Here is a 25,736-nt window from a genome sequence, read left to right on the forward strand (position 1 = left end):
AGAGCGTCTCTCTGGAGGGGGAAGGAAGAAGAGGAGATAATGAAAACAGAGCATAGAGAGGTAGACAGAACATGACGGATAAAGAGGGATGGTGAGGGAGGGAGATAGTGAAAGACACATGACGAGTCCCAGGAGGAACAGAATACTTTAAAAATTGATAGACGAAAAGTAGCTATGCATACAAACAAGAAAAATGAAGAATTATGTTCTTATTTCTATGATAAAAGAACTGAACATTTATTTTAGAAATTAAAGCTGGGGCCGTGGTGGTGCACACCTTTAATCCCGGCACTTGGGAGGCAGAGGCAGGCAGATTTCTGAGTTTGAGGTCAGCCTAGTCTACAGAGTGAGTTCCAGGACAGCCAGGGTTACACAGAGAAACCCTGTCTCAAAAAACCAAAAAACAAAACAAAACAAAACAAAAAAACAAAAAAACAAAACAAAAAAAATTAAAGGCTGGGGACATTGTCATAGAACTGAAAAATGAAGTTTCTGTAACAGGGAGCTAGATGTTTGCCAAGTGGGGAGAGTTGCACTGGGGCAGATTTCAATTACATGTGAATGCTTGTAGGAGCCATTTCAGATAGTACAGCAGAGAAAGTGCTACTGGCATCAAAAGTCCTGGACAAGGCAAAAATTAATTAAAACAATGTGATTACAAAAATCACCAGTGTGATGGCTAGTCTTTCTTGTTAACTTGACTACATCTAGAATTAACTAAAATCCAAAGCAGAAGGGGAACACCTGTGAAGGATTTTTGGTTAATTTGAAGTGGGAATGTCCACTTCTAATCTTCATCTTTGATGTGGGAAAACATCTTTAATTCAGATCTTTTGAGGTAGGAAGGGTCACCTCTAATCTGATCCTTCTGCACTAAGTCCATGGAAGGGGATGGAAGAAGGAAGCTATTGCTCTTGTTCTCACTGGCAAATGCATTCCTTCGCTGGCATTGAAGCCTGCTTCTTTGGGATTTCAGTGTATACTGAAGATCAGATGATATAGCTAGCCTCCTAGACTAAACAACTACTGGGTTCCTGAACCTTCCATGGAAGCCATTGTTGGATTAGCTGGACTATAGGCTGTAAAACATTTAATATATTCTCTCTCTCTCTCTCTCTCTCTCTCTCTCTCTCTCTCTCTCTCTCTCTCTCTCTCTCTCTCTCTCTTCTTCCACCTCCCTCTCTCCCTCTCCCTCTCCTTCCTTCCCTGCCTCCCTCCCTCTATCTATCTATCTTTCTCTCACACACACACATACACATAGTCACACAAAGAGAGAGAGAGAGACAGATACAGATACAGACAGACAGAAAGAGACAGAGACAGAGAGAGATTCTGTTTTAATACTCTAGAAAACCCTAACTAATATACCCAGTAAATTGAAAAATCACTGTTTTCTCAATTACTTAGTATGAATACTTAGATGAGAAGGAAAGAATTAAATTTAGAGGTTGATATATTTACTGTATTTGAGGATCACAATGAGTACCAGAAGGGAAAATATGAACAATTGTATAACACAGGGTCAAACTGGGAGGGAAGGTACTGAAACCAGCAGGAACATGATGGAAAGTATAGTAGGTTTTATATTGAAGTATAATCATATAACAGTATGAGCTTGCGTGAGGAAATGAGGAAATCTGTTGGTGCTTAAAAAGGTATGCCAGGTTTTATCTTCCAATTATAGACTCACCAAGATATATCTCATTTCACACACTGTGTTTGCAATGTTGTGCAGGTACTTCTCCATCAGGAGATGAAGTATAGGCCTATTCCCCTTGAAACTCAGCAAAATTTTGCAATTGCCTAGCCCAAACATTACATTGAATTACATATCCTGATCCTGGAGGCTTCTCACGAAAGTCACATCTATACTTTGAGTATCACTGGGATTTGTCCACTCTGATTTAAATCTTGCCCTCAGAAAGACAAGAGATTAATTCTATGGGTCTATATTTCTCCCATTAAATAAAACTCTGGGTATAATGTTGCCATAGAAGACTTCTATTATACAAAATACACATTCAAGCATAATTTGATTTACAACCATGGTATAATCAATCCATTTTCAGAGAAGTAATGTCTGATATTAAGTCATTTACTAAAGCTACAGAGATAATTTATAATGTTACAGTTTTAGTACATTGGGTTTTAGGAAACCATGCATTCTGAAAATAAAATGTAATTCATCTTTTGCAAAAATGAACATTAACAATGCAATAAAAACAATAAATTATGTGGCTGTGGGAACAGATACTTCTCTTTCATTTGCCCATTTTTATCTTAAGTTCTTGCCAGACATAATACTTTCTATTTATTAGGCACAGATTTACAAAGGAATCAGAGTAACAGTCTCATCACACTTCAAGGAAGTTGTAGAATTAACTGAGGAATTACAGCATCCAAGACAGGGCAAGGAAGAGATGATGGATAGCTAACTTCCTGTGAAGAAGTTATGCATCCCTGAAAGGATTTATATTTCTCCCCAAGTTTTGAAGAACCAGACAAGTCACAGAAGTGGCATCATTTTAAGTCATCTTGAGGTTTGAAGCATTTGTAAACATAAGACATAATCAGTTTCTCATTTGAATGTAACTTGGATTTGCAATAATTTTCCTTTGTTGCCTCTGCTTCTTTTCTGTATCCTTAAATTGCTTGCATTATATGCAATTGACTTAATGAGAAATATTCATGAATAAGGGACTTCATGATCAAATTTCTTGGGAGATTGTTACATTCAGGGGCAAAGCTTAGTGCTCTAGTCGGAGAATGTATCATTTCCCGTTATTTGGTTTGCAGGCTCTCCTGGAAGGGCAATATCCGGGATTTGCACACTGAGGAGAACAATTGAATTTGAATATAATTAGGAAAGTTCACAGCTCAAAACAAACTGGTGAGGAACCACTGACATCAGAAGCTGACTGTAATTGGCTGTGCTCTTAGGAAGCAAACACAGAAAATGAAACTCTTATTCAGAAATTTCAGTTGGAATGTTGGCAGATGTCAGGTCATCTGCCTTTCTCCCAGGTGACCAGCTCGAGTTGTCCAACATGCTAGCTTTCATTTTCCTGGGTAAGTGAACTGTGCTGCTAGTTCTGAGTTTGTTGGAATATTACCTCTTTTAAGGAACTGAATGCTGTACGATCTAGCCTAAGCTTATGGAGGTATGTAATAAGAAATGCCAATCATGCTACTAACTTGTATTTCAATATTATTTAATGCTTTTGAGAAATGTACACTTACCTGCAGTCGCTTTTTTTCTTACTCGGTAGAAAAACAAAAGGTGAGAATTTCATTGCTCAGCACATTGCTCCTGGTACTGCAAACGAACTTAGATGACTTCGAGCTATTTATTAAGATCTTCGCAGTGCCTATATGTGTAAGACTATCTTGAAAATAGAACTATTCTGTATATACTTACAAGTTAAAGAATGACAAAGTTTTAACTTTCCGTTTACCCTCGAAAACAGATTATACATACTGGAGCTATACAAACAGACCCATCTTATTTTCAACCTCAATAATCAGGATCACCTGAGTGGAGCAAAGATGCTGAGCTCTGCCTTAAATGCTCTGCCTCTTGAGTAACATTCAGGGCTCACAGGTGAAGTGTGGGCTTAGCTCCCTTGCATTGGGTTGTTATGAGAGGTTGGACCAAGTCATTTTCACTTAACAGGGAACCCACCCAAATCTTCTTGGTAGATACGTGATTGATGAAGGTTAATATTTTCTTCAGGATATGTTAGAGTCTATGTCTCACTTTCAGGATGAGGGATAATTGTGATCATACTAGATATTAATAAACAAAACCAGAATACTTTCTTTACTATTAGCTACAGTGCTTGATGAATGGAGCTAAATAAGAGCCAGGAAATAATGTGTGTTATTCCAAATTACATTTTTTTTTTAAAAAAAAGGAAAAGAAAAATAAATCAAGTCCAAGAAAATTAGCCAGGAAGTTAAGGACATTTTAAGCACATTTTCAGTGTCTCGATGGAAATTCTTGTGTTGAGAGGTTTTGCTTCTTCTCATTCCTTATAATGTTTCCTTATTTCTTTATTAGTTTCTAGTATTTATAGTTTTGTTATAAAGATAAATCTAGGAGTTTTCAATTTTTGCAGCAATGTATCAGATTACAAAAATCATTTCTCTTCTTCCTCAAAGTCCTCAGTGAAAAGCCTGCGGCCATTTGCTTTCATTGTTTCAAAATTAACACAGAAAGCAGGTTAAATGCGAAAAGGGAATTATTCCAACATTGCTAGGACTGAAAATCTCTGCATACTACACAGCTCTTGTTCAGCATTGAACAGTTACATGTTATGACAAAGCCAATTCCTGTTGCCCAAAACCATGGCGTGACTTTATTAATGAGTTTATATATCCTTAAGAGGAGGATATTGTTTACAAAATTCTTTGTCTTCCTACTTTTAACACAAAATTTACTTTTCACTTAACAGTGGGTTTTTTGACAAATCTCATTTCAGATATTGAACTGTAAATCATAGACAGGAACAAGCTAGGCAGAATAACAAAATAGAAAGCTGTGCTTTGGATTCTTGTGGGCCAAATCATTAAGATGACTCCTTTAGTACATCATTAAGTGTAGAAAACAGTATGAAGTCAGAGTGGAATTTTCAACAAGAAATAGAGAAGGAGAAAGGAAGGAAGGCAGACTTAGGGAAGAGATCACACAGTATCACCACTCTGCGAAGCTGGGGAAGATGACACACCCAGGCGTGAGTTTTCTGAGTCTACAAGATAGCTCACGACTGCAGTGACAGCATTGGAAAATCCCAGACAGGGTTCATGAGTTTAAAACCATGGGCCAAAAATCTAGGGTAAATAATGAGTTTATTACTGGGTTATATATGGAAACACTGTTATTCCTGGGTTATATATGGAAACACTGTATTCAAAACAAACAAATCTGAAAGAGGAACACTCCTCCACTGCTGGTGGGGCTGTAAGATGGTACAACCACTGTGGAAATCAGTCTGGCAGTTCCTCAGAAAACTGGGCATGAGACTTCCAGAGGACCCGGCTATACCTCTCCTGGTCATATACCCAAAGGATTCCCGGCATGCAATAAAGACACATGCTTCATTATGTTCAAAACAGCCTTATTTATAATAGCCAGAAGCTGGAAAGAACCCAGATGCCTCTCAAAGGAGGAATGGATACAGAAAATGTGGTATATTTACACAATGGAATACTACTCAGCAATTAGAAACAATGAATTCACAAAATTTTTAGGCAAATGGTTGGATCTGGAAAATATCATCCTAAGTGAGGTAACCCAATCACAAAAGAATACACATGGAATGCAATCTCTGATAAGTGGATATTAATTAGCCCAGAAGCCCTGAATACCCAAGGCACAAATTGCATAAAAAATGACTCCCATGAAGAAGTATGGAGAGGCTCCTGATCCTGGAAAGCATTGATCTAGCATTGGAAGGGAATATAAGGACAGAGAAAAAGGAGGGAGGTGATTGGAGAATGGATGGAGAGAAGAAGGTTTATGGGACATATGGGGAGGGGGGATCCGGGAAAGGGGAAATCATTTGGAATGTAAACAAAGAATATAGAAAATAAAAATATTAAAAAAAAAACAAAAAAAACAAACAAATCACCAAAAGATAAAGTAAAAATAGCCAATAAATGCCATTTATTTATAAATCAAGCATTAACTATAAATGCCTAGTTTAAAGTCTTTGGCGCTCTGAATTGGTACAAGCCACCTTGTACTTTTCATTGAAAAAAGTAGTCGTCTTGCAATGTGCTTGCCAACTTGAAGTGCAGGAGATTATTGACTAGATGAGTTTGTCTGCAAGCATATTAAAAACGTAGACTGTGTATGGCATTTTCCAATCTAGCCTTCAGCAACACAATTATGACTGGGGCATTTGGGGAGACAGTTTAATGGTGTAGAGTACTTGTTCCTCTTGAGAGGATCCAAAATCTACTCTTAGTACTAACATGGTAGCTCACAACCATCTGTAACTCCAGTTCCAGAAGATGCAATTCCTCCTTCTGGCCTCTATAGGCACCAAGCTTGTACAGGGGGACACATACATACATGCAGTCAAGCACTAACAAAGATAAAATAAAATAATTAAAAAAAAAACTTTGAAGGAGAAAACCACCAGTGAGCTAAATAAATGGGCCTAGCCTTCCAATGTAGAATCTCAAGAAGTAGTATATATGACCCAGTCAATTTTCTTGCATTATTTTTAGAAAACTGGGTTTGGAAAGAGGTAGCACAATGATTTACTTAATGCCTTATTACTCAAATATGTCCCTGGTGATTCACAATTAACTCCCTTCTTTGAAATAATAAAATGACTTAGCTCAAACAAAGCTTGTAATTCATATCTCTGACTCAATTCTGATTCTTAGACTTTTTTGTTAATTGAATAAACAAGTGTCTATTTTGCATGCTTGAAAATAGAAATTGAGTAAAATATACTCAGAATCGCTATTTTCTTGATTATTTTAGAAAACTTTGAAACTAACTTGTAAATGTTTGGATGGCTAATTAGTTACTTGTGTAGATATTATCTGATAAGAGCTAAGTCTGATGTAAATCAGCATATATTAGTTGGATACCTATAACATGAATTTATATATTCATGAGAATACAATCGTCAGTGGCCCCTGTAAACCTGGTCAGTAAACCTAGAGAACATAGTGTTAAAGGTGAGCCTATAGATACACAGCAGGATGAGAAATTCTATACCCTAGGGGTTTCTAAGCTCCCAGGGAGACAAAAGAGGGATGTTTGCCTTTGTGTGTGTGTGTGTGTGTGTGTGTGTGTGTGTGGAGAGAGAGAGAGAGAGAGAGAAAAGAAAGTGTGAAGTTAGAGTCCTTTGTAATGTTGACAATGATCATGATAAGTCTCCAAGGAGAAAGTGTTATCCTAGATGACAAGAATTAGAGAGAGTGTTGACTGTAGAGCAGAGAGTGGTCTGCAAAGGGGCATGGAGCACTGCAGAAAGCTGTGAGACATCTAGGCTGTATGTGATAAGGTGTATGAAAGCCATTTTATATGGAATCACTAAAGAGACCAAGCAAAGAAATGGCAGCACTGAAAGTGCATGACCTAGATACGGTGGCATATGGAACCACTCTGCCTCAAACACACCAGAGGGCAAGCAACTGGACAGAAAAAAATGTTCAGTGGCTCAACATGCACAGGCACCAACTTAACAAGAGTAGATATGGGAGAGCTAAGTTGAGGATGCATTCAAAAGTCCTTCATGCATTGTTTGGGTGCCTATTTTAATGCTGCCATTGGTGATGAAGTATGGTGGTTCACTCTAGAGTAGAGACGATTGGAACAATGTTAAGTAAATCTGCATCTGGAGTCTTGTCTAGAGCAAGCAGATAGAGGAAACAGCTTTGTCTCAGGCTTGATTGAAGCCTCCTTAGTCTAGATATTTTATATCAAGCCATGAGAGAAATGGGATTCTCCACTAAGTGTGAAGAAAAAGATAAAAAGACAAAGAAAGATCTTAAATGAAGCACTAAGAGGGTAGCAAGGAGACCCCCATCTCTCTCTCTCTCTCTCTCTCTCTCTCTCTCTCTCTCTCTCTCTCTCTCTCTCTCTCTCTCTTAGTGCTTATATCAAGAGATGGAGACCTGGAAGAGAGCATTTTCAGAGGAAGAGACAGATTCCAAACCAAAGAAATCATCAAAATAACCAGAGTTTGACAGATGAGACAGTATTAAAAGTGTTGCATTTCATATTAAGGAGGTGATTAAAAACATTTTTTAGAAAGTAATTTAGGGGCAGGAGAGATGACCCAGGGGTTAAGAGTTCCTGCTGTTCTTCCTGAGGGTGCAAGCTGAGTTTCTACAGCCCATTTGGGCAGCTCGCAGTCACTTTAACACCACCAGCTCCATGGGATCCGACTCCCTCTTCTGGCCTCCATGGGCACCCACACATGTGTTCATATGTGCACATACACATAAATTAAAATGGATATCTTTTTAGAGGTTATTTTGATAGGACAATAATAATAAAAATATTGTAAGTTGAGTAATAAATGGAAGACAAGGAACAGAGAAGGCAAATAATCTTGTTTAAAAATCATTTTTAACTTTTTGGGGACAGTTTCGAGACAGGGTTTCTCTGTGTAGCCCTGGTTGTCCTGGAATCTACTCTGTAGACTAGGCTGGCCTTGAACTTAGAGATCCACCTGCTTCTCCATCCCAAGTACTAGGGTTAAAGATATGTGCTACCACCGCCTGGTATTGCTTAAGAATCTTAAGCCAAATAGCAACAAGTGTGGATGTGTAAGTATTTCCACAGTTTGTAGACTTAGACTTTTTTTGTTATAGACTTAGGAATCGTAGCGCTCGGTCTAGTTCCAGATGTGGGGTTTTTCTGTTTGTTTATTTGTTTGAGAATCTTCCCCACTGGTTTCTACAAACTGCAACATGTTGTAAACATGCGGTTTTCTTGTTGTTGTTCAAGCTGTGAGGTTAAGCTCAGGAAATGAATCCTCTTTCCCAACAAGTGATTGTGCACATTTAGTGCAGCAGTGCTTGATTGACACAAATGGCTGTGAGAAGACATGGAGATCAATGGAAGACGCCTGCATTACTCCAGGTAAAAACCAATGTGAAAAGTCCATCCAAATGATTTCTTTTTCCCAACATAGCAATGAGATTTTAATATGATCTTATAGAATCCTAGGAGCTGAATTATTTTTACTTTAAATACCTCCATTTAATTTTGATACTCACTTGGCTCATTGTCAGTAAGCTTTGTTGCAAAACTGTACTCTTAATTATTAATGAGCCCTTATATAGAGATATTGAGAGCACCTTTCAGCAAAATTTCCAATTATTATTTTTTTCTCTACAAATCCTACAATTAATGTGACAACTTCTCAAAGCATGACTAAAATTTTACAAATAATGTATCACTTTGATTATGTGAATTCATCCATGATGAACATATTTGTAATTTAAAAAATCTTATTTATACGTGTATATATACAAATCTTATATATACTTTGGATATTATTTTCTGTTCCCACTGTGTCATGGACAAATTAAAATATTTTAAAAACTTGTAGAGTGCAAATGTTCGAAGAGAGGGTAGGGATTACAGCAGGGATTGTAGCAACTGCAAGAACAGGTAAGAAGTGAGTAGGCAGGGAGAGGCAACAAAATGAAGACTCTACCTCAGCCTACGAGAGCAGACTTCTGGTCTGAGAGGAGGTAGTCACTGAGCATCCTGGAGGGTAGAAGATTAGTAACATGAGCAGAGTCTGACAGTTCTTAAGATTGAGAGCTGGAAGGAGGAGGCCATGGTTTAGCCACACCAAGAGACCACTTTTCCAGATAAAAAGTGCCAGGTGGGAGATACATGGAATTACCTGATATTTTCACCTTTAGGTACAATTGATAGGGTTAGCTGCTCTCAGAATTCCATGAAATCTTGGGCTTGTTTTACCTCCCCAATGTTTTGGTTTGTTTTGTTGTTGGAGGGCGGATAAGAGTTGTCTATGAATGTCCAGTATTTGTTGAATAGCAACAAAATTCATCTAAATATTCAAGTAGCTGAGTTAATATTGGTGAGTGTACTTTAGTATTTGCTAAAAGTCAACTCTGCAATAGACTGATAATATAAACACTCCCTTAGTTTTGTTATGCCAGTCTTCAAAAATTATATTCTACCATTATGTTAAATCAATTCTCTTTGTACTGTGATTATCATAATTAAGCGTTTCTTGAATATCATACAACTTTAATGAGAGATTTAAAATGGGGAAATGAAAATGTATTGCATGCCATACTACTTCTTCACCCTGACTATAAGTATTTGATAATACACTGTTAGTGGTGCACGCCCATCTGCCACAGACTGTGGTGAAATGCGGTGGCATGTTCTAACAGTACACGGGTCTCCATCATCAGGACTAGAAGGATTCTACAGGATGCTCCAGAGAGCGCCTTTTCTCTACCCTGGAGACAGAACAGAAATATTTGCATCCACAAGAGAGCTACAGTTATCTAACCAAGTATTCATACATTTGCTCACAATAAAATATTTCAAGGTCAGATGTTAATTTAAAAAACCCTATTTTTAATGCCTAAATGTGTATCTATATTTGTTAAGGCAACTTTAAATGTGTTAAAATATTATCCTTAATAAATCATGAAAAAGAACTAATTTATTTATGTTAGTATATAAATCTGAGTCATTTGCCGTAAATTACTATATTTGAGAAATTACTTTAAAGTAAAGCAGAGAAAAATATTTGCAAATATACGCATAAAATAATTCAATTAGATTTTTTCAAAATAAATGAAAAAAATTAGATAAAGGCAAGCTAATTTTCTATCAGAAAATGAAATATTGGTGATTATAAATGACTGTTTTATTCAATATTATTTATAAGATGTTTTCTAAATGTTAGGAGAACTTTAACTTTTCATAAAAAATTTAGAATAAAAAGTGCAATATAATAACAGGTTATGACACAAGAACAAACAAAACAGTTAATTTGATAGGATAGTTTAGACTAGAACGTAATCCAGTCACCCTGTGTAAGGTCAGCTTTACTATGACTGAACAGCAAACATTGCCATTCTTCTGTATGTGAACATCATTTAAGATACAGAAAGGTTTGAAGCATTTTAGAATGCATTCTATGAAATGGATGGAGCTGAAGAACATCATACTAAGTGAGGTAACCCAGTCTCAAAAGATCAATCATGGTATGCACTCACTGATAAGTGGATATTAACCAAGAAACTTTGAATACCCAGGACATAATCCACAAATTAAATGATGTCCAAAAAGAATGGAGGAGTGGCCCCTGGTTCTGAAAAGACTCAGTACAAGAGTATAGGGGAATTCCAGAACAGGGAAGTGGGAAGGGGTAGATGGAAGAATAGGGGGACGGAAGAGGGTTTATGGGACTTGCGGCAAGTGGGAACCCAGAAAAGGGGAAATCATTTGCAATGTAAATAAAAAAGAATGCATTCTATGGGGGAAACACGAAAAATATATTCTTTGTTTTAAAAGTCATTTCTAAAGACAGTTTCACAGGCAGACTTCCTGGTATTGTGGCTCTTGTACACCTTGCCCTCTTACACGATGTTCCCTGAGCTATAGATACAGGAGCTGTGATGTAAGTGTTTCCACCGGATCTGGGATCCACAGGCCTGACATCCTTGTTACCCATTGATCTCTGGATTACGCCCAGTTGTGATTTTCAGTGACAGTCTCCATTTACCATGAAGAGAATCTTCTTGTGACTCAGCAGTTAAGAGCACTGGCTACTTTTCAGAAGACCCAGGTTGGAATCTCAACAGTCACATGTCAGTTCATAGTTGCCTATACCTCCAGTTCCAGGGCATCTGATGCCCTTTTCTGTGCTTCACTGGCACCCGGGCAGGCATGTTGTGCACAGGCATTCAGGAAGTAAAACCACTCAAGCACATAAATAAGAAAAGTAAATCTTAAAAGAGAGCAGGAGGAAGAGCTTCTTTGATGAGGCTTGGTGGCTACTCTTACCTGTGGGTGTAAGGATAAGATTTAGAATGTAGTTTATCTATAGAAGTCATGACACTGGTTTTTCTTCTAATATCTATGACCTCATCAGTTGGGGAAGTTGGCTAGGTTTCTAGTACCAGGCTTGGTTTCTTTCCTGTCCAGTGGGTCTTCATTCCAATTAGAAAGGTACTGATTTTTGCACCTTTATGAATATCTTGCCAAAGTCAGATTACAAAATAGTCTCTCATAGAAATCACTGTATAAACAGTATTTGAACAATGGCTAATAGACATGTTAATGAGGAAGGAGGTATTTGGGGGATCACATCCCTGGACAAGGAACTACAGGCAACTAATGGCTGCTGAGAGGAGAAGAGTTAGCATCTCCTGGGGATGAGGGACCTAGTTATTGACCAAGTGTCAGCCCCGAAAGCATACTCACTCACAACTACAAAGACTCAGCAGGTTGTATTTATATAAGAGTTCAAATGTACATATATACATGTGTAACAATGATGTAGATATAGATATGATATAGATGTAGATATATAGATATAAATATGGATATATGTAACAATAATTGGGGAAGAAAAGACATAATTTTGGAGGGGGCACTGAAAGAGTAGGAGGGAAGGGACACGAGTGTAGTTTGAGGAAGGAAAGGATAAAGGAAAATGATATTATTATATTTTAATTAAAATTTTTAAAGTTTTAAGAGAAGAAAAGTGAACCTGGGGTGGGTATATTGCTCCATAGTATGGCATTGGCCTGTTATATAAGTTGGCAAATTATATCCCTCTTGGGAAGGCTGGGAAGGAAATGCATGCATTGACCCTAGGGAGATATGATCAAGCTTCTGATACTTTCTGTTTGATATTTGTAATTCCTAAGCATTGGAGGGATTCTTAGTAGTTACATTAGCAACTTCCACCTGCCTCGCCCCTCTGGATCCAGATGCTCTCATATTAAAACTTTCAATAGTAGATTAAGACTAAAGTTCATAATCTATGTTTATTCAACAGATCATAATGCATTCTGATAGATTCAACATTTGTGGGTCAAAAATAGGACTTCTTTGGATATCTCTGAGTAAATTAAGGACCAAGAGGCCTGGTACTTTGAGTATTGTTCCCATAATAAATTTAATATTCACATATTAAAATGCATCCCATAGGGTGGGTGGAGAAACACCCTCATAAAAGCAGGCAGAGGGAGCATGGGAAAGGAAGTTTCCAGGAGGGGGAAACCAGGAAAGGAAATAACATTTGCAATGTAAGTAAACAAAATATCCAATAAAAAACATTTAAAAAATGCAACCCTTAGACAATAGTATTTTTATTTATTGTTAAAATTCTGGGAGAGTGGTTACTTTTATGAAGAACCTTTAGCAAAACAAGATAATCTCACTAAACTCATTGATTTCTTGGGTTGATATATTAAAAGCACTTTAGGAAGAAGAAACGAAAATTTATATCCAGACTAATATCTTCAGTGTTATATGTGATTATGAAATCCAGGTGATTCCTGCAAGATAAATAATTCATTGCATTGTAACCTGAGTATACAGTCTTTGGTGGAAAAAAATTTCCAATTTAAAGAGTGTCTTTGTATGGATAACCTCCACTGTACAGCAAACAAACTTTTTGGGAAAAAGTGCACCAATAAGACAGGTAATATTTGTTGATCCAACTCTTAATTTCAAACCTAGACCCTACTCAGTCAATGTGTGTTCTTTTGTTGTATATTTACTATATTTAAATTGATAATATTTTAGTGATATGTCTGAGCTCAAGCAGAATATTGGCATATTTTTATCTTACTGATTCTGTTATCTGTCTAATGTTAGCTGTTAAAAATAAATGGAACATACATCCTACTTTGTCCTTCAGAACAGTATAAAAAGAACTAATATTCTCTTGATTCACTTACTGGTTTAAATAGTCAGTATTATATCTTTACAATTCATCTGGGATATATAAAATGTAAATTTATGTCTAATGTTATAGAATTGGCCTAGTTTCTGTGTTGTGAGTGAGTTTTTGTAGTTTATTTTCCATTTGATGTATTAGAGTTTGTTTCTATGTGACTATGACTTCTGTCCCTATAGATCTCTATAATATGTTGCTGCTAGCATTTTCTGATTGTCTTTTTAAATGTTTTTAGAGCTTGTACTGATAACATCTTTTACATTCATGTATTGATAGTTTATTCTCATGCATGTGTGTGTGCGTGAGCATGCGTGCGTGCATGTGTGTGTGTGTGTTGTTTTTGTTGTGTGTTTTCTCATAAATTGGCCTTCATTTTCAACTTCCATTTTTTCAATGAAAATGACAACATGTGCTCATCTGTACATGAATTACCTGTAACAAACCCTTCCTTATATCAAGGTTCAAGGAACATGGAGGAAGAGAGAGGAAAAAGAATGTAAGTGCAAGAGGTGGAAGGGAGAAGAGTGAAATGCTGTCCTCTGGACAAGATTGAGCTGATACTCAAGTCAATCCACACCAGTGCTGGGTGCCTGCTCAAGACCCATTTAAGACAAAGCCGTTCAACATGGATGGGAGAGAAGCCCAGAAAGCCCCGCCCCTAGCACAGGAGTCATTGGAGTTGGTGGTCAGTAAGGGAGAGAGAGTCACCTTTGTTTGGAGACATTGGTATTGATAGTTTGTCCAGATCCCAATGGATGGTTCCACATCCATTTTCCAGAGAGCATTAACTTGACTCCATGAGCTATTAATAATATGAATAAGGAAGAGTATATGGAGTCTGGGGTAAGACTTTGGTAGGTCTTAGGGGAAGTTAGAGAAAGTTGTAAGGGGTGGATATGATCAGAATATATTGTAAACATATACTCTGATATATTTAATATAATATTTCATAATATTTCAATGAAAAAATATAATATTTTATAATTATACTAATAAAACATAATAATACAAAAATAAGGAAAATTGCCTTTGAACTCAGTTTAGATCATCATATAAGGAGCCTTGATAGCATCATTTTTTTTTACACTGAATAAATTTGTTTTTGACAACTTTTTTTTCCAAGAGAGAAAAAGCAGGGCACAGTTGCAGTTAGGTCAAAGTAAAACCAAACTCCAAAAATGTAACTAACTTACTGTCTGAGTCTTGGACTTATTCATAATTCTCTGGCCTCTACAGAGTTAGGAAACACATCTCAGCTTTTGTCATCCTCAGGACATATAGCTCACCTTATAGCCTAACTTCAAGCATACTGCTATCTTTTGGTGGACATCCCATAACCCTAGCATCTCTAATATGCTGGGATGTTTGCTGTAACTGAGGCAGAACATCTACCAATAGACCCCTGGCTTCTCTGTAGGGATTTGGACCCTGATCATTGGTGTCAAACCTCAGCTTCTCTCCATGACCCCTTCCATCCTTGGACCTCTACTTCAACTACAGCTGAACCTTGACAAATGGCCTCCTGGATTCTCAACAAGTCTCTATCTTAGACACATGGTATCAAGCCTCAGCTGCTCTCCATGACTACCTCATGCCTTCAAAACAAATACAAAACAAATCAAATATGTGGTAGTCTCTTACACATCACCAAGCTCAGCCGCCAGCGTGTGATCTAGCCTTTGCTTCTCTGAACTACAGCTCCTGTGTGCTGGCCCTGAGGAAGTATTTCTTAGAAGGTTTCACCTGGGTGATACTGGTCTCTGGTTAATAACAGCTGATTTCTCAGCCCCAGAAGCCAGTATCCGGTGTCCTAGGAAAGCAAAGCTTCTACTTCAGGAATGATTCTCTCTTGTTCATTGCAGCTGATTTGTCAGCTCTAACTGAACAAAACTACAGACTCTTAAATTATAACACAAAATGATCCAACGGAATCTTTGACTTTGATTCACAAACTTCTATCTGAAACTTCACAAGCCACACTTCATTGACTGTATTGTTCTCAGTCATACCTGGCAAACTCCCACAGAACAGATCACTAAAGTCTGAGCACTCAATGGCTTTTCCAGTCCCACATTAGAAAGGCTTCTATAATAATCCCCCAAACACATGATTAGATAGATCACATCAACATCCTAATCTCTGGAAACAATTTCTCTCCTAGTTTGCTTTCTGCTGCTGTAATAAATACAATAAACAAAACCAACTTGGGGAGGAAAGGGCTTATTTGGCTTATACCTTAGAGTCTATCACCAAATAAAGCTCAAAAGAGGAACACAAAGGCAGGTATCAAAAGAGAGTCCATGGAGGAGTTAAGCTTAATGGCTTTCTTCCCATGGCTATCTCAATCTGCTCTCTTGGACAAGTCAGGATTATCTATTCAGGAATGGCAACCTACAGTAGGCTGGACCATCCCCCATCAAACATTCAAGAAAATATCCTGTTGAGGTTTGGACTGTTTTGTGTATTATAACTCTGAATTCTATACCTACTTCTCAAGTTTACAAGCTTTTGTTGTGCAAACCTTGTCCCTTGGTTCAACACAATTGGTGAAATAAAATTGGCTACATCCAGTTACTGGAGGATTAGAGGAAGGTGGGTTTGGAATAACCTTGTAGGAGAGAAAAAGGAGGAGGAAGAATGAAAGAGAGGAGGAAGCCACCATGAGGGGAGAGGAGCCATGAGTACACAGCCAGGAGACACATCAAGTATCTGAGGTACACCGCTGGGGAGGTACCCAGGCCAGCAGTTAGAAGAGTAGATTAGGGGCTACCCCTCAGTAATTGTCAAAGCCAAATAAAATAACCACAGTATGAGTCTCATTTATTTGTTAACTAGTCAGGAATAAGTTTAAATTGTTGTATTACAGTGTCAGACAAACTTGCCAGTAGACTCTTCTGATGGAGACATTTTCTTAGCTGATGCTCTCTTTTTGCAGAAGACTCTAGCTTGTGACAAGTTGACAGAAACTATTCAGCACAAGTATATTCTGATTACTGTAATCTCCATAGTATTTAATCAACTTCTCTTCCATCCTACTAATGCTCTCTGTGAGTTTCTTCCATTCATTTTCTTTCTATTTTCTTTCTCCCCACCCCCCAACTGAGTTTAACCAGGCTCATTTGTGTAACCATGGACTAGGAACCATTTATTGGAGCCTGTCCTCAACATGGAGTCACAACTGAAGACTATGACAGCACCTCCCCCATAATCTATCATTAGCCAATAGTTTGGCAGGGGATGGCAACCCCTAAACACCTCCCCATCTATGATTGACTGTTGACAAGCTCAGTGTTATGTAGGCTCACTGTAGAAAACCAGCACTCTTATGAGATTATATTTGCAGGGGCCGTGCCATCTCTGAAGGCAACATTTTATAGCCCCTCTCTACATTTCTCATTTATACACTCTTTCTCGGCTCTCTTCCAAATGTTTCCTAAGTCTCAGGGGGAGAGGATGAACACTTAACTGTCACTTATTCTCAATGCCTTAAGCATCTGCCTATCTCTGCAGTCAGTCATGACTGTTCATAAGAAAGAACAGCTTCTGAAAATAGAAATGAGTGTAGCATTTGTCTGTGGATATAAACAAACATTTGGTAATCACTGATTTGCAGTTTTGTTTTTTTCTCATATGAACATTCAATATTGAGATTTTCCCCCTAAACACTATTTTAGATACAACCACAGATTCTAATGAGCTCCTTATAAAAGTCTAGCCCTCTCAAACTATTCTTCTCTTCCTTTCCATCACATTAATGTACAGTTCATCATGAAGGTTTTTAATTCTCAGATACCTAAGATTTCCTAGATAGCTTTCTTATTAATTTCTAGTTTAATTCTCATATTAAGTGCCCTATTTCTGATTATCTTAATCCCTAATTAAAGTGAAAAATGCCAAGTATCCCTTGCACACTGTATTGTGTTCTACATAAGTGTCATGTACTCATCTGAAATAAACATGAACATAGAATACTTGATTTCATAGCAGAGGACATAATTGTGACTTCAAACACTTCATAGAATCGATAGAAGGAAGGTGAACTGGACTCAGAGGTAATAAAATGAAGCAGCAAACATTGAGGAACAATAAATCCTTGGTTGTCCTAGGTTGTAAGACAGACAAACATCACAAGATCATGTGAGAAAGAAACCAGATGATATAAAGCAAGAAAACTCAACTGGTCTTTAATTAGATTTACTGCTTTGCTGCGAGGAGCTGTTGTGTACTGAACAGAAAAACGCAGAACTGACTTTTCAAAAGAAAATGTCCTTCTGAAGATTAGAAGAGAATGTAAAAGAAAAAAAGTGAGGGGGTCATGTGTTTAAACTTATAGGAAGTGACCCATTTTCAAGCTAACACAGTGGTACAGTGATTGTGAGAATTATAAGATATACTTCAGTGGAATTATGAATTATAATCCTGAAGACTTGGTGACCAGCTGGTTTTGAGTGTGATACCAAATAAAAAAATAATGAAGAACAACACTTGCTAGAAAAATCTTACACTTCAATTGAAGAACCCACAAGTTGATGAACTATTCGGCACAAGTGCATACTCATAACTGTTACACCCATCCTCTCTGTGCGATCTCCCTTCCTTCCTTCTTCCTACAAGCTCTTTCCTCAGTTCATGCCCTTTCCTTTCTTTCTTTTAGCATTAGAGAGAAAAACTATGAACTATCACATTTCAAAAGTCAGAAAAAAAGACAAAAAAAAAGCAAATACTTATAGGCATGGGAGGAAATCAGTCCAACAGGGAGTGAAAATAATATTAGTTCACTAATTAGTGTCTTCATTCCTTGTTTTACGTTGCAAGTAGACAGGGTTGCAATCATTGAAATGTTTATTCAAATAATGACTCTTTATGTTTTTTCAACACGGTAAACCCTTAATGACCATCTTCATTCCATCTTCACAAAATAGCATCAGGTAACATGTACAAACAAATTCAGAGACATCAAAACCATTTTGCATGCAAAGGCCATTTTCACAGAACGGAAATTCATTTAAAATTACAATGTGAACGATGGATAATTCAGGCCACAGAACCCTTCCATTCGATGGCCTGAAGATGCAGGCCTAAATGATTTCTCAAGTGTAGTTCATTATGGACTACTTGAGGGCTTCAGTTCCAATGAGCCCCTAACAACCTGCCTACAATGGTCTTAGAGAGAAAAAAATCACGACTATGATCTCGCCATTTGATCTAGTTCAGTCCCAGCACTCTCCACACACCCTTTGATCACACTGCAGGGAAAAAACAAAACAAAAACAACAAAACAACAAAACAAAACAAAACAAAACAAAAACAAAAGCAAAACCAACAAAACAATGACCACTTTCTTTCTTTTTGGCATTACCAAAACACTCCCCAGTACACACACACCTGCATTTTTAAGTTTGGGCAATTTTGATAGCTGCAAAGATTCCAGACTAGTATCCAAAACTTAACATACTATTATCAAATATATTACATAAATATTTCTCAAAATGTTTGAACATTAAAATCATATGTTCATTCATAAAATAGTTATGATTTAGTTAATCTACTTACACACAACTTAGGCCCTGGACATAAAGCTGAGTAAAGCAATTTAGTGGCTAATGTCATAGAGTAAAATAGACATTTACTAGGATTATGTAATATAATCTGGTTTATTATATAGTTATATATATTATATAGTTATATATAGTTATAACTGCTGTATATTATAAAACAGATTGATATTTAAGTAGATGTAAAACTTATTAGAAGATATTTAATGACTGATATGAGGAACTAATTACACAAGGACAGCCTTCACTTACATATATTTCAATGGGCATGCCCAGGGTTACTAGCCAACATGGTCCCTATTCTTATTAAAGGATCTAATTTATAGTGATTCACGGTGAGCTGTTATTTGAAAAACATCTTCATGCTACAATACTGTGTGTTTAAAAACATTCTGTAGTTATAACTAGAGACACCTTTTAGAATGATACTGTTAGTAGACTGTTAGAAAATATTTTCATAGCATGAAGATAGTTATATTGTGATTATCTTGTAGAACTATGAAGTTAGATATGAAAAATAAAAATGTGAGGGACACTTATGTAATCATAATTTAAATAAAACCTTTAAAACATAAATAGAGGCAGGAAAATCCACTAGGAAAAAGCTGCTGAAGGGATGGAACTGTGCAGGTGATGCTCGCTGTGGGAGCAAGCAGAAGTCTCTCAGAGGAAGACATATGGTAGAAACAGACCCCAAAGCCCATGCTAACCCAGAACCTTATAGGGAAGCTACATTTCTCCTCTTCTTTCTATGGAATTAACACAATCTTCTTTCTGTGGTTACTGACTCTATACAAACTAAAACAGCCTCCAAAGGGTGAAAATTGCTAATTGAGAACAACAAAATAGTAATTTACTTTTTTAATGTATAAAAGCAAAGTATAAATTAGAAATATGTATATATTTTAATTTCCCCTGTCTTAATTCATGTGCATGTCTGTGGATGGATAAATAGTGTCTATGTGGAATTAAAGTTGTATGAGGAGCTAAAGGAAGTAGGAAGAAAAAAAAGATACCACTAAAATTTGTAAGGGAAGAAATATGAAAAACATCTGAGAGACACTTATGTAAAGACACTTTTCCAGAAGAAAATGGAATTCATAAAAATTTCTATGAGAAATAACATAATAAACTTACACATTTAAGTTAATTAAAATTTGTGTCAGTTATCAAAATATAATGTAGAAAAGAGTAAATGAAGACAAAGTATCTCCAAGAAAAACTTAGTAATAATGTCATGTACATCCACACTTGAAACTTCTTGTCTCAATTTTCCTAAATTACAGACCATTGGAATCAATCCCTTTAAATAAATTTCAAATATTTTTGAGATAGTGAAATACTACAAAAATGTATCTAAAGAGTTTATGAACACATGAATAAATAGTAAAAGAACTTAATCTTGTTTGTTTGTTTTTTAAATTTATTTACATATTTTTACACTCCTTATTTTATTCCCCTCCCCGACCCTGGCTATCCTGTGACTGTTCCACATCCCATACCTCCTTCCCATGTCTGTGTCCCCATGTATGTCCCCACCCCCTACCCCACCTGACCTCTAAACTCCCTGGGACCTCCAGTCTCTTGAGGGTTAGGTGCATCATCTCTGAATGAACACAGACCCGGAAGTCTGCTACTGTATGTGTGTTGGGGGCCTCACATCAGCTGGTGTATGCTGCCTGGTTGGTGGTCCAGTGTTTGGAAGATCTCCGGTGGTCCAGATTAATTGAGACTGCTGGTCCTCCTACAGGGTCGTCCTCTTCCTCAGCTTCTTTCAGCCTTTTCTAATTCAACAACAGGAGTCAGCCTCTTCTGTCAGCTGTTTTTGGTTGGGGTGCACCCAACCAAAGAACTCAATCTTAAACCATTCATTTATTCTATTCATAGAGGAGTCACTACTACCCTCCAATTTGGTGCCAAGGTCAAATGTTACCCGATGGTTCCCAAGGAGAGATCCGGCTTTACTGGATATAAGGAAGGGTGTGAGGAAGGACGACTGTGTGGCGGCTGCAGAGGCCTGCCAGGAATCTGACCACTGCGCACTGCTTCATGAGAACTTCAGGAAAGCCTGTGGCACAGGAACAGCACAATGTCGCACTCTTAGTGGCCGACTGATGTGTGTGGGCCTAAGACAGAGCCTGAGAAAGACCGTTTTGTGGGACTGTCGCTGCGGTCTCCCTTTAGAAAGAGACTGTGTTCAGATTTGGAAAAGCTTGTTTGGAGACATTTGCAGACAGGATACTCAAATCAATCAAATTCCCACCACCAGTCAAGACAACAGAGATGGATTCAAGAAGGATGTTGCTTCAGGTTGGTATTTAAAGAAAGACTTGTGAAACATTAAAGAGAACAATAGAAAAAGAGTTATCTAAAGAATATTTAATTTCTGATTCTATTTGTCATTTCTGTCTTGAAGGTTACTATTCAATTTCTCTTGGTAATTAAATGTTTGTAAATCTCCATACCATAACAATGATCAAAGGGTATCATGAAAAATGAAGCAATGTGAACTTAATACTTTAGCATAGTGCCAAATTTATTTTTTTGTTTATATTCACTATATAAACAGATAAGAAATATTTACAATGTGTTAGGTCTATATAGTGATGGAAGAAAATCTGTCCTTCATTGAAGACGATTGCTATGTTTTAGGAACATTTTTAAATTAAAGAAAGAGGCAGGTGTAGTGGTGCATGCCTTTAATTCCAGCACTCAGGAGATAGCCTTGTCTACACACTGAGTTCCAGGAGAGCTAGATCCTTTGTCCTCCTTTGAGTGAGGATCTCTAAGGGATATGAGTGATGGCTCAGTGACCTGCTGGGTAAACACAATACCAGGAAATGCACCAGTAAAGGTTGGCTCTCATTCAATGGTAGTCACAACTGTTACAAGACTGTAATGGTTATGCAGCAAAAACATGTTGGATGATGGACCAATATAAAAATTGTTAGATTCTGGATATATGTTTATATTTGTGAACCACATGGAAAAGCATGAACAAGAGTTAAAGTTGATCCCAAAGGTTTTTTGAGTTTTTTACATTGTTTAGTTTTTTTTTTTTTTTTTTTTTTTTTTTTTTGGTCACTAACTCTAATGATACCATTGTCATTCCTTTCAGTAATGTGGACAGTTCCTAGAAGAAAAGACTTTAGCACAGGATGGAGATATTCAGATTCAATGTATGCATTTTTAAGTCTGCAATGTTTACTATTGCAATGATGCAATAATATGATTATATGCAATGATATGATCTCAAGTACTAAGTATGAACTTTACATGTGATTCCGTGTGTGGCACGTAGACATGAGATTTGCATAGAAGAAGCAAATTGTGTTAAAGAATGCATATAGGATGGACAAAAGAAGCATATGGGACTCATGTGAATCATCCAGTTGATAACAATAAAGTGATTACAAATTGAAGGGTCAATGGAAGCTTCTTGAATAAATATGTTTTAGTCCATAGCACACACTTGTCGGTTTGCTGCAAGCTGTGGTGGTTAACTGTATTAGCAAATCTGGGTTTGTATTTTAGAAAATCTGTGTGACTTACTAAAATCTGCTTTTTGTTTGTAGGTTGGTATATTTGATTGATTGATTATTGATTGGCATTTTATTTAATATGGTGTAGTAACACATGAATAGATGTTGCCTTTTAGTCAGAAAGGTTGGGGTCAAGAGGAAGTGGTTTTTGACCTAATCAATAGAAAACTAGAAATGTGCAGTAACCAGCTGTGCCAATGCTGCCATCTCTGAGGCTGGGGCATACAGCACTAGGAAGACCTTGCCGATGATTGTACAACTGTTTGATTGCAGTGGGCTGGTGAGCAAGGAACAGAGACAGCCCAGGAAGGACAGCACAGTTATGAGAGGATGCTTTTAAAGTGGAATTATGATGGCATTGCTTTCTTTAACACTGCTTGCACATGTCTGTTGTTTCTTGATTTTTATGTTGGCTTCAGTTATGTTTATTTCCTCTGAAACTGTGGGATGCCAGCAGCAAGGATTGAATACTGCTATTCTCAAGTATGCCACCTGGTGCCCAGTAAAAACCCATTAATGCTTGTGGAATGAAAGATTCTGTCAATGAAAACGTCTAATTCTACAATTATGAATCCTAAGCACTCCTAGAGACTAAGACAATCAAGAGTAAAAATTCTTTTTGAATAGCATTTTTACCTGATTTATGATCTTGTTGGTATGAACATTTCTTTCTTTCTCTCTTTTTCTTTCTTTCTTTCTTTCTTTCTTTCTTTCTTTCTTTCTTTCTTTCCTCTTTCCTTCCTTCCTTCCTTCCTTTCGTTCCCCCTTCTGCCTTTGCCTTTCTTTCTCTCTTCCTTTTTTCTCTTCTTTTTTCTTTGGATTCTTTTTTTTTTTTTGCTTCATTATGCAATTGTACATGTTCAAGTCATTAGCATTAATTTTATAGTATTTAATTCAAGTAATTCAAGTAAGTGAATTTACAAAATAAAACTTTTCAATTTACTTGCATCATATTTCTTCATCATCACTCGTTAATTTTAAATATCAAGATTTAAATAAGTGTTATATAAGTTTGTATGCATTTATCTGTACTTGTACATATTTGTGGTATGCACTCTTAGCTTCTAGGAAATTTAGAAAACTCTTTAATAGTGAAATACTTTCTTTGTTTTCTTTCTAGATAACATGAAAAAGGACAATAAATATAAATGGAATCTAACTACTCCTTTATACCATGGTAATATGTAAAAACTATCATTTCTACCTACATTATAAGAACCTGATGTTATGATTCACATGTTGTTATAAGGATTCTTAATGATATGACAATACAAAATATTTTTTATGGCTCAAAGATTGCAGAAAACATGCAGCAAAACCATGGCATTCTTTCCAATGATGATTATGAAGCCAACTTTTAGCTCTTCCATCCCCTGTTCTGAGAAATATATCTTTACTGAAAGCAAAGGTTTGAATAAATCATACGGATATTTTGGTCATACAACCTGAAAGCTTTCTTTGTGTGTTCCTGTGGTGATGTCAGAAGTAGTAGACATATATATATATATATATATATATATATATATATATATATATATATATATATATATATATTCATCAGGATGTGAGCATCTTCCTAGGCAGCCATAATGGTGCTAACCTTGGTTCAGAATTTCCTATCCATACACTCCCAATTATCTGTGACAGAACAAGGATGATTTTGACTCAAGACATTGAGCTCACAATAAGGTACATAGTTCAATTTCTATTTCTTAATAGTAAATGCTTGTTTTGAGAAAGTTAAAGTCAGGGATGTTTACTCCCCCGAAGCTCCACTTTGGTCCTGTCCATTCCTGAACAATCTGGATCACAATATGTATATAGTATTGATGAAAGATGATTCAAACATTGCACCATCAAGCCTTTAAAGAAATCATAGCTGCCTGGTACACTTCTGTGGACTTTTCAGCTTGTGGGCTTCGCATAGCTTTGTTTACAGGTTCTCTCTGCACAACCCTAAGTTTATTTTTGTATGACCTGGGCATTTTCTTGCTTTCAGGATCCAAACAGATGCAGTCATGTTTAGAAGTGACAGAGGCGTGTGTAGGGGATGTGGTTTGTAATGCACAGTTGGCCCTTTACCTTAAAGCTTGCTCAGTAAATGGAAATCTGTGTGATGTGAAACACTGCCAAGCAGCCATACGGTTCTTCTATCAAAATATGCCTTTTAACACTGCCCAGATGTTGGCTTTTTGTGACTGTGCTCAATCTGATATACCCTGTCAGCAATCCAAAGAAACTCTTCACAGCAAGCCATGTGCACTGAACGTAGTTCCACCCCCAACTTGCCTCAGCGTAATTCGCACTTGCCGAAATGATGAATTATGCAGGTGAGTAAAAACACACATACCTTGCTTTCTTATTTCGCCACCTTATTTGTTATAGTCCAGTCCTAACATCTGATCTCCTTCCATTGCTAGAGTTCCCACCATCATCCAAAATAGGGTAAATAGAGCCAGACAATTCACATTTTGAATCTGTGGTACATGTGTGATATCCTTTTTGAAATTCAAATGTAAAATGCAGAACAGAATTTTAGAATAAACTCACTATGTGGAACTGTGATGGCCTGTATATCATCTTTTCAAAGTTCATATTTGTCGTGTGTGTGTGTGTGTGTGTGTGTGTGTGTGTGTGTGTGAGTGTGTGAGTGTGTGTGCATTCAGACAATAATTTTTTTGAGCTGGTTCTCTTCTATGATTTGAACTCAGTTTGTCAGGATTTTTGGTCCACAATCAGCTTTGTAATTAGATTTTTTTCATTGATGTGATTTTAGAATTTTTGTTGTTGCTATTTGTTCTTTGTTTATTTTAGATAAGGTCTTTCTCTGTATACCCGGCTGGCTTTGAATTTACAATCCTCCTGCCTCAGCTCTCTGAGTACTGGTTTAACAGGCATGAATCAACACACATAGCCTGTTGTGTTGAAAAGTCTGTTAATGCTGGCAAGGTAAGTCTTTAAACTTCAGAACAAATACTTTCGTTCTCAAGCTGTGGACTGAGAAGACAAGGTTGCTTGAATATGGTGTGGATATTCTCTGTATGTTTGTGTGCCCAGGACATCAAAAATGTTGCTTTTTTACTGAATTCCCATCCTTACGTCATCTGTGATTTTTCTGAGTCTGAGTTGCTATTACTAAAACAAAAGACCATGACAAAAAAGATGGCTTTATTCAGCTTATACATCCAAATTAATGTTCT

The 25,736-nt window shown here is 36.9% G+C and overlaps 1 protein-coding gene across 1 annotated transcript in view; it reads left to right on the forward strand.

The window, feature by feature from the left end:
• Positions 1-3,047: 3,047 nt before the first annotated feature.
• The window catches only part of Gfral (GDNF family receptor alpha like), a 53,425-nt gene continuing 30,736 nt past the window's right edge, over positions 3,048-25,736 (forward strand). The window contains exons 1-5 of the mRNA XM_052189429.1: positions 3,048-3,069; positions 8,477-8,611; positions 13,029-13,181; positions 23,657-23,713; positions 24,536-24,866. Coding sequence (XP_052045389.1) covers positions 3,048-3,069; positions 8,477-8,611; positions 13,029-13,181; positions 23,657-23,713; positions 24,536-24,866 — 698 coding nt within the window. The remainder of the gene's footprint in view (positions 3,070-8,476; positions 8,612-13,028; positions 13,182-23,656; positions 23,714-24,535; positions 24,867-25,736) is intronic.

The sequence above is a fragment of the Apodemus sylvaticus genome, chromosome 7, assembly GCF_947179515.1.
Source record: "Apodemus sylvaticus chromosome 7, mApoSyl1.1, whole genome shotgun sequence".
Taxonomy (NCBI): domain Eukaryota; kingdom Metazoa; phylum Chordata; class Mammalia; order Rodentia; family Muridae; genus Apodemus; species Apodemus sylvaticus.